The sequence below is a fragment of the Mercenaria mercenaria genome, chromosome 19 (assembly GCF_021730395.1).
Source record: "Mercenaria mercenaria strain notata chromosome 19, MADL_Memer_1, whole genome shotgun sequence".
Classification (NCBI taxonomy): Eukaryota; Metazoa; Mollusca; class Bivalvia; order Venerida; family Veneridae; genus Mercenaria; species Mercenaria mercenaria.
The window spans coordinates 9,406,033-9,421,525 of record NC_069379.1 but is presented as its reverse complement, the minus strand read 5'-3'; the positions used below and the strand labels follow the sequence as shown (position 1 = coordinate 9,421,525).

The window sequence follows — 15,493 nt, the reverse complement described above, 5'->3', positions numbered from 1 at the left end:
ATGTTGTATATAAGAAAAAAAATCTGTTCTGAGTACATCACCCCGTGAAAACAGCCGTTTAGCAATTGCGCGTAGGTAGACATTTTTCGCAAAGAAAAAAAACTTATTCTAGGAAATTCACAATGAAAGTGGTCTAGATCTTTTCTCACCACAATAAGCAATAAAACTACGCCAAAAATATAGCTGTCACCTCCTCATGTCACTCATTATACCAGATTTCATCCATAGCATGGAACTACATTTTGAGCTACTTCACGTAACACTGAGTAGTCACTTCCGGTTTGGTGTAATCCGTCCATTACCGCTCAAGGCAGAAATACTCAAATTATTACATGTCCTCACGCAGTTAGTATATAATATCTATAATGTACTGACTGAAGTTTAGGATTAGTATTACCATGGTAACAAAATATATACATTAACAATACTTTTCATTCAAACCGCTTAAATCCGGTATATACCGGAGTCTGTAATTTATACGGGCGTTCCAGGTCTGCAGTGAGTTACAGTCGCAATCTTTACAATGGTGCTATGTTAATAAGATGTATTGCATCTAGATTTATAATATATAATTAAGATAACAAAAATATATGTTGAAGTCTTCTGTTTTATCTTCAAATAGATAAGACTTTCTTATCAATATTCCAAACGAGACAACATTTTGCATGTTGTATGGGAGTCTCGTAATCTGCCAAAATATATCACAAAATGCTCTTACATTATAGATCCGATATTAGAAAGATTTCCTGCCCGACCCTCATTCCGTACTGATTCTGGTATTAACTCTTACCCTGCTAAGTTTCTATAATGAACTTGTCCATCTTTCAATTTGGACAGTACCATTAGCTGTTGAAAGGAGTGCTTAATAAAATGATACTGACTGAATGTCGAACAGTGCAGATCATGCTCAGGCTGATTAAGAACTACGCTGGTCACAAAGGCAGAATCAGTCGTGTCCAGCATGATAATGGTTAATTCACGGTTATTACCGTAAACCGGCGTTACCGGTTGAACACGGTGAATTAGCACACTCTACTGATTGCAGCTACAGACAGATTAGCAAAATATTGCTTGAAAACAATGTGTCTGCAAATGGAATATTTATATTCATTGATAGAATAATGTGATACACTTGGACAAACTCGGGTTACACGTTTTATTACTGCGCTGAACTGTTATTTTCAATTGAACACATTAAATATGGATACACATGAACAAAGCAGAAACATCATTCAAAAGATTGAAATGCAAACGTTTTGAATATCTGGAAATTTATACTGCGATATTACATTGTCAACATAGACTCCGCAAAGTCATTTATATTCACAATGTAACTTTATTAAACATGTTTTATTTTAACGAATATGTTTGTATTTAAACCGCCTTAGGTCGAAACTTTTTGAAAATACTGTGTTCTTGCAATAGGAAAACAGTTTCGCCATTGCAAAATAAAAGAATATGTGTTACTTATATAAATTGTTAAACTTCTACATAAACATATCAAAATAATTTGACTAAGCATAACATATTTTGCCGTTGCAAGAGATAACTTTTCTATAGTTAATTTGGTGTTGCTATGACAAATGGAATATTTCATTCTTATTAAAGAAAAAAGAAATATTGTAAATTTTAATCAGGTAAGTAAATGTGACATAAAACGGTTTTCAGTCCTGTCAAGCGCATGTAAATATGGGATAAATTTGCCAAATACCGACATGGCACAAAAGATCCGACATCTGTGGATAGTTAAAACATAATTATTACTAATAACGTAACTATATCTTGTCCAATATGTTATCTTACCGCTGTTTGTTACATGGTAACTGTACACTGGTCCTGTTACCGTTACATTCATCACAACAAGTGAATCAGTCCATTGCCATACGTATGGTGGCTGATTTCTGCCATTTAGTGTTTGCGTGTTGGGTGGGCGAAAACACAAAAATACGACAAATAAAGGGCGCCTTACCCACAAACACTCGACAAGTAAATATGTCGTGTCGGCGCCGTCTAAAAGTCGAGTTTTCGCGTTGTACTGAATGTGTCGTGTTTGCGTGTTTTCGTCCCGACAACACGAAAACTCGACAAATAAGGTATTCGTCATGTTTTCGTATTGATGTGTCTTCGACCCGCCAACCCGACAACACGAAATAGAATTCAGCCACCATACATACGGTATTGTCTTGACCAAACATATCTTTATTGTACCAAGATGTCCTGTATATACGGCGCAGTTATAAACTGCTATATCAGTACCAAAGTTAGGTTTCGCGCCATAATTTAAGCTTACTGATAAGCCGATACCAACGATTTGATATATCAAAGACATTCGTTAAGTAAAAGACATAACAACTTTTTAAAGTTTTCAAAAGAATATTCGTTAGCATGACAACGAACATGGCCTAACTTTAAATAGGCACGAGATCTTTGATGTCATTTCTTGTATCTATAATAAATGCCAATGCATCATATATACAGCAACAACGTCATTTCTAGTAACGGGGTCAGCAAGCTATACTTGGCTTATAACATTATAACAATTAAAAATAAATAAATGGACGCGTTGAATGTGTTTTGAGAATGTAGGCATGCACGCTTACTTTAAACATTACCCCGCTAAATTTCTAAAATGAATTGGTCCATAATTCAATTTGGGGGTACCAGTTGTGTTTCACTGAACATTTACTGACTGAATAGTGAAGAGTGCAGACCATGAACAGCCTGCTTGGCGCGCCGTTTGATCTTGGTCTGCACTGGTCGCAAAGGTAGAATCACTTGACGCCAGCAGAGTAAAGGTTAAACAGCATCATGTATTTCGTACTCAAATTGCAACTTACATTTGTATTTGTTTAAAAAAGATATATAGATTATACATATTGATTTCTCCTTCTTTCACACGATTTTAATGTAGTTGACCCGAAATGACACTCGGTAATTTCCGTATGATTACGTATTCCCGTTATGCGATTCGGCATTCTTCGGACACAGATATAGCTGAACTCGCACGTGACCTTTCGTAATGAACCGGAGATTGCCGAACTCAAATATAGAGAGTACGTAATTTGTAGACAGTCCTACAAAATTAGATACAATAGGGAATCGATCCCTCTACGGTAACATGCGATATACCCATGTCAAACTAAAGTCTTCTTTCATCAAGGGACAGTACCCTGTATTTACGGTTGATAAGACAAATTGGATATGCGAGTTTCTCCCCTTATCTACCCGTTAGGTAACATAACGTATCTTATCACCAATAAACAGTGTTGTCATTATCATCTATAAAAGAATAGGAAGGACGAAATGGGAGTCCGTATAATTAATGCAAGAATTTTTTTGGATAAAATATTTTCATGATCATCTAAAATATAAACAGAATCAATAACCAGCCTCGTGAAAAGATAGCTATGATGTAATAATAATCATATATATTATAATGATAGAAAATCATTTTCAACAGTGATATGTGATTGAATTTTTAATTGAAAACATCCAAATTGTGAATTAAAGACGTGAAGATAAGATAATTTTGATTCATCAACAGCTTTTATAACTTGATTTGTAACATTTAGTGTTAAAATAATATTCTGCTTCAAAGCTTTCTTTCGATGCGGAGGTACCCGGTTATTAAATGAAAGTTCATTTTTAAGTGCAGGCCGTGAAATGCAGTTCATTGTGGAAGTTTTACTTGCGACAATTAAAAACACATGTATTTACAATATGTAACAGTACAGAAAGAAATAACAAGGCACAAGGCACACAATTAAGTACTAATATCAGACCACTATCGTATTTGCATTTGCTTAGTTAATTAAGTATAATATGTTGCGCAACAGAACATCTGGTTGTATATCTACGAAAGACCCGTGGTGACATTTCAACTTCATTATTTCACGATTTCTGCTTCATGATTTCACGATTTCCACTTCATGAATTCACGAATTCACGATTTCTGCTACCTGATTTCACGATTTCCACTTCATGAATTCACGATTTCACGATTTCCACTTCATGAATTCACGATTTCACGAATTCATGAAAAAACTTCACGATTTCTTGATTTCACGATTTCCACTTCATGAATTCACGATTTCAAGATTTATGCTTCCTGAATTCACGATTTCCACTTCATGAATTCACGATTTCACGAATTCACGAAAAAACTTCACGATTTATTGATTTCCCGATTTCAACTTCATGAATTCAGGATTTCACGATTTCTGCTTCCTGAATTCACGATTTCTACTTCATGAATTCACGATTTCCACTTAACGAATTCTTGATTTCACAATTTCCACTTCATGAATTCACGATTTCAAGATTTCTACTTCATGAATTCACGATTTCACGAATTCACGAAAAAACTTCACGATTTCTTGATTTCACGATTTCCACTTCATGAATTCACGATTTCACGATTTCTGCTTCCTGAATTCACGATTTCCACTTCATGAATTCACGATTTCTACTTCATGAATCCATGATTTCCACTTCACGAATTCTCGATTTCACAATTTCCACTTCATGAATTCACGATTTCACGAATTCATGAAAAACTTCACGATTTCTTGATTTCACGATTTCCACTTCATGAATTCACGATTTCACGATTTATGCTTCCTGAATTCACGATTTCCACTTCATGAATTCACGATTTCCACTTCATGAATTCACGATTTCACGAATTCACGAAAAAACTTCACGATTTATTGATTTCCCGATTTCAACTTCATGAATTCAGGATTTCACGATTTCTGCTTCCTGAATTCACGATTTCTACTTCATGAATTCACGATTTCCACTTAACGAATTCTTGATTTCACAATTTCCACTTCATGAATTCACGATTTCAAGATTTCTACTTCATGAATTCACGATTTCACGAATTCACGAAAAAACTTCACGATTTCTTGATTTCACGATTTCCACTTCATGAATTCACGATTCACGATTTCTGCTTCCTGAATTCACGATTTCCACTTCATGAATTCACGATTTCCACTTCATGAATCCATGATTTCCACTTCACGAATTCTCGATTTCACAATTTCCACTTCATGAATTCACGATTTCACGATTTCCACTTCATGAATTCACGATTTCACGAATTCATGAAAAAACTTCACGATTTCTTGATTTCACGATTTCCACTTCATGAATTCACGATTTCCACTTCATGAATTCATGATTTCCACTTCACGAATTCTCGATTTCACAATTTCCACTTCATGAATTCACGATTTCACGAATTCATGAAAAAACTTCACGATTTCTTGATTTCACGATTTCCACTTCATGAATTCACGATTTCACGATTTCTGCTTCCTGAATTCACGATTTCCACTTCATGAATTCACGATTTCACGATTTCCACTTCATGAATTCACGGTTTCACGATTTCCACTTCACGAATTCACGATTTCCACTTCACGAATTCACGATTTCCACTTCCCGAATTCACGATTTCACAATTTCCACTTCATGAATTCACGATTTTCACTTCACGAATTCACGATTTCACAATTTCCACTTCATGAATTCACGATTTCCACTTCACGAATTCACGATTTCCACTTCATGAATTCACGATTTCACGAATTCACGAAAAAACTTCACGATTTCTTGATTTCACGATTTCCACTTCATGAATTCACGATTTCACGATTTCCACTTCACGAATTCACGATTTCACAATTTCCACTTCATGAATTCATGATTTCACGATTTACACTTCACGAATTCTCGATTTCACAATTTCCACTTCATGAATTCACGATTTCCACTTCACGAATTCACAATTTCCACTTCATGAATTCACGATTTCACCATTCGTGAAGTGGAAATCGTGAATTCGTGGAAATCGTGAATTCATGAAGTGGAAATTGTGAAATCGAGAATTCGTGAAGTGGAAATCGTGAAATCGTGAATTCATGAAGTGGAAATTGTGAAATCGAGAATTCGTGAAGTGGAAATCGTGAAATCGTCAATTCATGAAGTGGAAATCGTGAATTCATGAATTCATGAAGTGGAAATCGTGAATTCAGGAAGCAGAAATCGTGAATTCATGAAGTGGAAATCGTGAAATCAAGAAGTCGTGAAGTTTTTTCGTGAAATCGTGAATTCGTGAAATCTTGAATTCATGAAGTGGAAATCGTGAAATCGTGAATTCATGAAGTGGAAATCGTGAAATCAGGAAGCAGAAATCGTGAATTCGTGAATTCATGAAGTGGAAATCGTGAAATCAGGAAGCAGAAATCGTGAAATAATGAAGTTGAAATGTCACCACGGGTCTTTCGTATATATCCGTATGGATAGCGCACACTGCGTACAATTATGTAAACTCGCATTTCTGTGATCAAAAGTATTCAATAGTTTCCGAAAAAGTCAACGTTTCAGGATAGATGTTTAGGATAGAAATATGGTGTTTTAATTAAACATCTAGTTCATTTTCTTTCATTTCTTCTCACCATGAAGTTTTTCTTTTTATAGCTGACCGTTATCATGAGGTAATATCTCTATTTTACCTCCATATCCTTATACAGGCGCGGATACCTGCTGTGTTTACAGAAGTTTTATGGTATGATCATGCTGACAGCTACTATGCTTTTAATCAGAAACACATTACACGCTTATATATATATTAAGCAAAACAACCAACCAGCAAAATGCTATTTTATTTTAAAATCAATATTACTGTAATATTAAAATCTATTTCAAGTTAAAAGATATCAAGTAAAAAGATATATTATGTCAGCATTTAAACTAGGAATAGTTTTGACAACTATTTGTTCAACTTCAAGCGTCGTAAACATGATAATTAAGATTAAGCACTCGAATCTATGGGTCAACAGTGTATTTTATATACATCAAGTACTGCTAAATTTATGTATCAGTCAATTATATCATATAGAAATCTTGTAATACATATAATAACAGTAAAACTAATACAGTTGTATGTTCATATAGCTGTGATTTTTTTCTGTTATGCACTGATCCGATTCTGATAAATAACAATGGATTTTGAGTGACCCTGAGCAATGGTATTCCAGCTATAATAATTCTAACATCGTTGCCTCTACTACGGAATACATGTACTTCAAGCAAGACAGAGAATCCTATCAGCTAACCGAACGTAACCCTGACATTTTGGACAGAGTGGCTACAATGCAATTTTAGCCGTTTTTAAATGCAAATGGAAGCAAGATGCTATTGAATTACTTTAAATATTTTTGTATCATCACTTTCTTTGATTGTTATACTTTCACGTCATAACAGTGATAAAATTTGTTTCAGAGGAGAAACAGTATTAAATGGCCTTTAAAGTTAGCGAAAAACGTGTTTTGCTTGCATTTTATATACTAGTAGGTTACATAGGGAAAAACTATGGTGATTTCAAATGAAATTGGAAGCAAGAAGAAATAGTGTTACATTAATAAAAAATACACCAGTGGAAAGATAAGAAAATGAACTTTATGGTAGGAACAGTGATAAATTTAAATATCAAAACAGGAAATAAGAATGGTCAAAACAAAATTTGATCCTTCTATATTTCAATGTAAATCACAGGTCTGTCTGATAGCAGAAAGTCTCTGCGGCGGCTGTTCTCGCACCCCGCTGCGGCTGGCTTGATAAGACGCCTAAGAAGAAAAAAGTTGAGTATAAAATGAGATATCTACTATTCAATTAAAAATGTGTACTTCCGGCACGTGCACAGCGCGTCTAACTTCGGATTTTGTGGAAGAATACGCCTTTTCCTTGTGCCTTATAAGCGTCCACATATCGTGTCCGAATCGCAACGTCTTGCACATCAGTACAAATATGGGCAATGGGATAGATTCCCGATTGAGGCAGTGCCTTATTTCATATTAGATCTCCAAAACAACAATTTTGTGAACTAACGAGGGTTGTTCACAAAGCAAAGGTAACATCTGAGCGTAACAGCACACGTTTTCCATGGGTAACGTCCAGTAAAATCGTGTCTCAAATAACGACAAGACCTTTTCATGCTTTATCGTCTGATTTACCACGTGTCTGGATATTTAACAACTCCGGACAGCGTCCTGATGATTTAATTTCTGCTCAGCTCAATTCTGAACCGCAGTGAATCAGACAATAAACAGCCTGAAAGCCTTCAATATTTGATAATAAAATCTCCGTATGTGGTTTTGATGAACAAATATAAAAAATATAATATACCTTTTCACGCTTTATTTTGTGAAAGCACAATCATACGTCATATATAAATATTAATGGAAATCCGATGAACAGGTAACAAAAGCGAACGACTAGCATTTCTGCTAGGCGCGCAAAATTTCGTATGAATTAATAATACTTTGAAACATATGACTTCCACGAATTTGAATGGTTTAACAAATGTTTTCATATTCAGAATCAGAAAGTGAAATATGACTGCTAGAGATTTATTCATTTACTATTTTATTAATGAGGCATTTCTGAAAATTGTCTGCAATATGATATGCGTAATACCTGTTGCTGCTTACCAGTGATATTGATAGGATGTTTTGCAGATTTTGATACTGATAATATTTAACATTTATGATTCGAGGTGTTTAAACTATTTCTTCAACTCAATGATAGTTTTTACAAAGCGTTTCTTGCAGAAACTGAAGTTGTTAGAAAAGAAAACGAAACAGAAAATTGACATTTAATGACAAATAAAGACTGAATAGGGATAAGAATGCGTCTTTCATAGTTTTTTTTAATATGAGCCGCGCCATGAGAAAACCAACATTGTGGCTTTGCGACCAGCATGGATCCAGACGAGCCTGCGCATCCGTGCAGTCTGGTCAGAATCCATGCTGTTCGCTTTCATAGTCTACTGCAATTAGTGAAACCGTTAGCGAACAGCATGGATCCTGACCAGACTGCGCGGATGAGTAGGCTGGTCTGGATCCATGCTAGTCGTAAAGCCACTATGTTGGTTTTTTGTGCTTTTTTTTCATGGCGCGGCTCATAAAAACGGAACAAATAGGCTGCTCATTCTAACAGTCTGGTGTCTGATATATATTGACAACTGCGTGTTCACTGTTACGTGCACGTCGCGTGAGGGGCACATAGCACCATTCACGATGAACATTTTCCGGATTTCGGACTTTTTTGTGTTAATGCTACTTTGCCAGAAAATCTTTGCGTTTACTTATACCAGTAAAGACGGCGTCAAATTGGACTACACCTTTAGATTCAAACAATCGTGCCGTGGTGAAAAGGATAGAATTGGCATATTGCCAGGAATTGCACTTCCGGAATGTGTAAAAGAATGCGGCATGCGTCCGAATTGCGGAGCTCTTAATTATAAAAGACGGTACAACGCTTGCTATCTTTATTCGTCAGAAGAAAACGAAGGAGACAGCAGTAAAGAGAGTTGCGTAGAGGTCAAGGCATCAGACATTGTAATTATACAGGTAACTTTTTAGTATTATTTTTACAAAAGAATGATGCATTTTGTTGAAGCAATCAAAATAGCACAAATCACCCCGGCCGTTATGTTCTACCATAGTGTATTATACGAAGGAATTTAACTTCATTTATATTTCTGTGGTTTAGAATTACAAATAAATTTTATTTTAATATATAATATATTTACATTAATATATTTTGTTTCGTGAATATGATAAAAACTTGAAAACTTGGTCGCCCAAATACAAAATTAAACGGCTTGTGATGAAGTCTAAGTTGTTAAATCATGAAAAATAACAAACAAAAGTAAACTCCAAATTATTTATTCTCCGTCTCAAAAAAAGACACACTGAAATAAGAGCCACACTGCACTCTGTCGAGCAGCATCGTTTGGAAAACGTTTGAGTTTCCCAAAAATGTATAGAAAGAAACTGAAAAATAACGGCTATTTGCATCGTTTCTATCGTTATATATCTAAGGCAATATCATGCTGATGTAGTAAGTTGTCCAGTTCTAAAGGAAATAAAAACAAACCGAATTCTTCCTTGCGAATACGAAAGGTAACAGTTTGTGTATTTCTTTTCTTTTTACAGAAACCTCCGACTTGTGCGAACTGTGACCAAGACGACATGACATGTATACCTAGTGAACAAACGTGTAAACATACGGGTAAGCGGTTGCTTTTCTCATGCTACAAATATACAGGTAAAGCGACCCATACTTATATTTCCGCTAACAAATAAAGAAGTCTTTCATATACTCTTATCTATTTTTTTTCGGAGTAAAAACAATTCCCGGTATAGCATTTAAGCGGTTTTAAACGGTTCACATCGTTGCAACTCTTTCGAACTATGAAAAATAAGCGGCATTCTATTTTTAACTTTGTCTGTATCACTCACATAAGCTTGGAGAGAAAGGCGGTTTTCACATAAAATGTTCATAAGTTATAAACATTACCAAAGACAACAGTTTCTTTAACGTCTATGTTAAACACCGAGAAGGGCAATGACATTGACAAATTTTTAAGTTCTTTGTTTTGCATCAGTGGGAATAATTTTATTTGTACTGTTGAAGCTAGTAAAAGTAAATGGGAGGTTGACTGGTATACAAACGCGATTTTCCTCCAGTTTTCTTGTTTTCAATGCTGCTGATCTTTCTAAAGCTGTGTCTTTATTTTTCAACTATTATATCTTATGGTTTGTTCGAAGTGATTATTATCCACCACGGCTAATTTTATGATGGCTGTGTTCTAATTTATGGTTTATTCATGTGCCAAGATACTTTACAAGTTGACATTGAACTTGTGGTAAATGGGTTTAGAAAGTTGTCCATATACTAGTATTGTACGAGAATATTGTTGATTTACCGTGTGATTGTTCTTTGGGTCGAGTCGGATACGCTAAATGCTTCCATATTCGTGTACGTTATCTGTTATTGTTTTTTCTGTCCTTTTTTATTTCAAAAGTTTTGTATAACACAACCTTGGAACCTTCAGCATTCAGCATCCACATACTTAACAGGACACATATTTCCTATCCAAAATGAATACTGTATAACTGAGATTCATTTCTTAACTTTTTGCCTTCATGCCACTGTCAATCAGGAAAATACATGTGATAAAAGGTTGTACAGAAAATCATACAAATATATTAGGGTGTAATTGTATAATTATAGGTTATTAGATTTATATCGAGAATTATGCACGAGTTCTACAGCTGAGATTTTGCGCGACTTTAGGAGCGCAATATTATTCCGCGAAAGAACGAGTGCGTATTTCTCGATGCAAATCTAATAATCTTTTTATTACATACACATACTACACTTGTAATTGTTATATAAATGATATAAATTTGTTGTTTGGCCTGAGTAAAACTAAAAATATAGTCGTTAAAGAACTTTTAAACGTGACGACATGCATGAAACTAACGACACAAATGACGTCAGGCACCCGATATGAGATTTGAACGTCAATATGGAAAAACATTGATGTTTCAGGTTCCACTGTAACTTAATGGAATGTATAATTATATATGTAATAGTATACAATTATTGCCTTTTGGTGAGGTCGATATGTGGATTTATCGACCTGATAAATCCACATATCGACCGAACCTAAAAGGCAACAATTGTTTTATTATAAAATCCAGCCTACTTAAAAAATAAATACAAATATCTGCAGCCTTTTGTCATTTTTCGTAGTAAATTGTGTACGACGTCGCATTGTTTTGACGGTGAGGTCGATATGTGGATTTATCGACCTGATAAAAGCGATATCGACCGAGGGCGCAGCCCGAGTCCTCGCTCGATATCGCTTTTATCAGGTCGATAAATCCACATATCGACCGAACTTAATAGGCAACAATTGTTTTATTATTAAATACAGCCTACTCATAAGTATAAACATTAAATACAAATATCTGCAGCCTTTGGTCATTTTTCGTGGTAAAATGTGTACGACGTCGCATTGTTTTGACGTTAAACCGTGATGACGTCACAGCTGGAGGTCAATACGTATTTTTGGCTCCGCCTTTGAGTCAATATGACTTTTTATCATTGATCATTTGACTACATCTAGACCAATGGAAAGGACTATAAATATAGATTTAATAATAATATACAATTATTGCCTTTCGGTGAGGTCGATATGTGGATTTATCGACCTGATAAAAGCGATATCGACCGAGGGCTCGGCCGAGCCCTCGGTCGATATCGCTTTTATCAGGTCGATAAATCCACATATCGACCGAACTTAATAGGCAACAATTGTTTTATTATTAAATACAGCCTACTCATAAGTATAAACATTAAATACAAATATCTGCAGCCTTTGGTCATTTTTCGTGGTAAATTGTGTACGACGTCGCATTGTTTTGACGTTAAACCGTGATGACGTCACAGCTGGCGGTCAATTCGTGTTTTTGGCTCCGCTTTTAAGTCAATACGACTTTTTATCATTGATCATGTGACTATATCTAGACCAATGGAAAGGAAGACGTAGACCAATGGAAAGGACTATAAATATAGATTTAATAATAATATGAAAAACTTGCTTCATCCGACAACTTCTGTTAACCGACACATTAACGTGGTATCGATGAATGTCGCTTAAGACAGGTTCTACTGTAATTGCTGTCTGATTGTTTTCAGAATGTCTGCAAAATGAACCTCCGACGAATGGAAAGATTTTAGGGAACATGAAGAGTATTGGTGACCGCATACAATATGAATGCAATTTCGGGTACAAGATGGTCAATGGAATGAAATATGCTGTTTGCCTGCCCAATGGAAACTGGAATGTGACGACTGTCGACAAATGCACAAAAAGTAACTATACTTAACACCAAATCAACAACCGAAGATGTCATTTTACTTGTGTATTCGAATACTGAATACTGTGTATACCAGGTCATACAATACCTGGCAAATGAAATCAATAAGTATTTATTGTCTCGTTTTTAGTTGATTTGATAGTGTTTTTTTAGCTGAAAATATTTTATCAGATATAACCTTTTCCCTTTTTTTTTTTTTTTTTTTTTGCTTACTATTTACGTCTATTCAAATAGATCTTTATAAAACGTAAGTAAAACAGATTTTAAAAGACTACCGTTGTATACTGCAGCCCTTAGAAGTCTGTTCATTTTATTAAGAATAATCGGAAAGCTATTTTGTTTGGGTATAACACATCTCTCATTAGACAGATCTAGATCAGAATACAGAGAGCTCTTGAACCAAACTTCAAGAATAGAAAAGAAAAATGCTGACATACGTTATCGCACAGAAATAAACAAACTGTGGCAATCCGTAATTATTTTACATAAGTATTTTTCACACAAACAGTTTTTTCTAGTTCTACGGAAATGCAATCGTTAGTAGTTGTTTCACATCACATTATTTAAGAAATGATGCAAGGAATCGAGATAGGATAGGGCCGGTAATAGAAATGCCTATGAAATATTTCGGCGGAATGTGAAAAATCGATGAAATTTGATGTTTAGAAGTATATGTATTTGTGAGGAGAATCATAAATTCTGTTGCTACATCTAGGTAATAAGAAGTTAGCAAATTTTGAATAATAGAAGTCCCTACTTACTAATAAATATTACACTTTCAATTTTAGTTGATGAGACCAGTGTTGCCCTAAGAAAAACAACGACCATGTCAGGTGTATGGTACAATTACAGCGGAGAAAAAGGCGTGGACGGCAATACTAACCAACGCTTCAGTGGACGGTCATGTTTTGTCACAAGTACAGTTAACCGTCCTTGGTGGCGGGTCGATCTTGGAGCCATATTTGGTATCGTCCGTGTAGAATTATATAACCGTTTGGACTATTTAAGTAAGTTTGTCCCAGTAATTGTTAACAGATTTAATACATGTAAGAAAGTTTGAAACGTATAATTTATTATTCATGTATAATAACGTAATAAAATAATACTTTTGAATGGAGATGAAAGACCGAATATATGAGTTATGTTCTCATAAAGAAATATCATTTTAGAGTGGATGACAAAGAATTTGACATTATCCATTGGTACATCACTGCAGTCTATGGTCGTTGTTGGCAGTGTGCCAGGTCAGATAGATGACATTCATACCTTCAATTTTACTCCGGCTCGGGCTATAGAGGCGAGATATGTTCAAGTTGATCTTAAAGGAATGGGAACCCTTTCTCTTTGCGAAGTGGAAGTGTTTGGATTTCCAAGTAAGAATTTAACCCAAATATATATTTGAGAATGCGTGAATATATTATTATTATGCAAGCTTATCACACGAAAATGTAAAACGTACAAAAAGCAGCTGGTGGCTACATCTGGAAAATATGACTTACAAAGTCTGTTGAGATCAAATAATCTGTAATCAAATTATTCTAACACCAGCGAATAACCTACATACATGTAGAACAAAATCTATCTCGGGTTGATCCATGCTGGTCGCAAAGCCACTATGTATGTTTTCTCATGACATGGCTCAATTATACATTATTCAATAAAACTAACGCTTGTCGAAATAAAAAACAATAAAGAAACAAATTAGTAACCAGAATTTACATTTTGCTTCACCGAGCAGGAAGTTTATACCGTAAGCATTGCTTGCCTGCCTGAATTCGATCCACAAATTTAATACCGTAAGCATTGCTTGCCTGACTGAATTCGATCCACAAATTTAATACCGTAAGCATTGCTTGCCTGCCTGATTTCGATCCACAAATTTAATACCGTAAGCATTGCTTGCCTGACTGAATTCGATCCACAATTTCAGGTTCGAACATGCTGTGACCACTAAAGCTTGTGTCTCACAAACATTGCTACATTCTCATAAATCGCACATTCATAAACAACTGACTTCAATAATATGAAATAAGGCACTGCCTCAATCGGGAATCGACCAGACTTCAACTCATCCCTTTAACATTTAAAAAAAAACTGTCTACTAGGGTGTTTAATAACAGGCAAATTGTTGAGAAGCACAATGACAGACTTAAGGTGATCACAACAGCTCACGCTGTGCTCAGGTGAGCTAAAAATCATACAAACTGAAAAGTTATTAGATTGCAACTCACTGTTAACAAGACTTAACAGACAGACACACATTAACAATCTATTTGCACCACGGCAGGTTAAGAGCTCAGTCTAGGGAGACATATTAGCCTTCTTGTGCAGGCTTGGTTTTTTTTATTTGTGTTAATTGTAATTCTGAAATTACTCGTAAAACAAATCCTAATTTTGTTTTTATATACACATCACAAAGACTTGCATTACACTTTATTTATTGAATAAACTGTTCACATGTTTAAGTTTTATCTGTATACACATTTATAATGATCACAGATCACATAACTTGATTTATTCATACATGAAATATAGCTGAACTGTGAATAACAACTTTTAATAACAGTACTGGATGCTTTTGTCAGGCTTTGAAATAAGTATTGTCAAAATAAAGAAAATGTGACTTGCTGTAATCTGTATTCTAAAATGTACAATTTCTCTTACAACAAGAACAAACAAACAAGAGGGGCCATGATGGCCCTGTATCGCTCACCTGACATATTGACATAAAGATCAACATTCTGACC

General features: G+C 35.0%; 1 protein-coding gene across 1 annotated transcript; it reads left to right on the top strand.

The window, feature by feature from the left end:
• The first annotated feature begins 9,284 nt into the window (after nucleotides 1–9,284).
• LOC128551310 (uncharacterized) lies at nucleotides 9,285–14,148 on the top strand. Its single transcript, XM_053532124.1, has 5 exons — nucleotides 9,285–9,422; nucleotides 10,011–10,086; nucleotides 12,565–12,741; nucleotides 13,535–13,753; nucleotides 13,916–14,148. Exons 1-5 carry the CDS (start codon nucleotides 9,285–9,287, stop codon nucleotides 14,146–14,148), a joined length of 843 nt encoding a protein of 280 aa, XP_053388099.1.
• Nucleotides 14,149–15,493: the final 1,345 nt, after the last annotated feature.

Coding starts and splice junctions, on each gene's coding strand:
- LOC128551310 (XM_053532124.1), top strand. CDS start 9,285: ATGCGTCCGAATTGCGGAGCTCTTAATTATAAAAGACGGTACAACGCT. Junction 10,087..12,564: donor ACAAACGTGTAAACATACGG/GTAAGCGGTTGC, acceptor GATTGTTTTCAG/AATGTCTGCAAAATGAACCT. Junction 12,742..13,534: donor TGTCGACAAATGCACAAAAA/GTAACTATACTT, acceptor TTTCAATTTTAG/TTGATGAGACCAGTGTTGCC.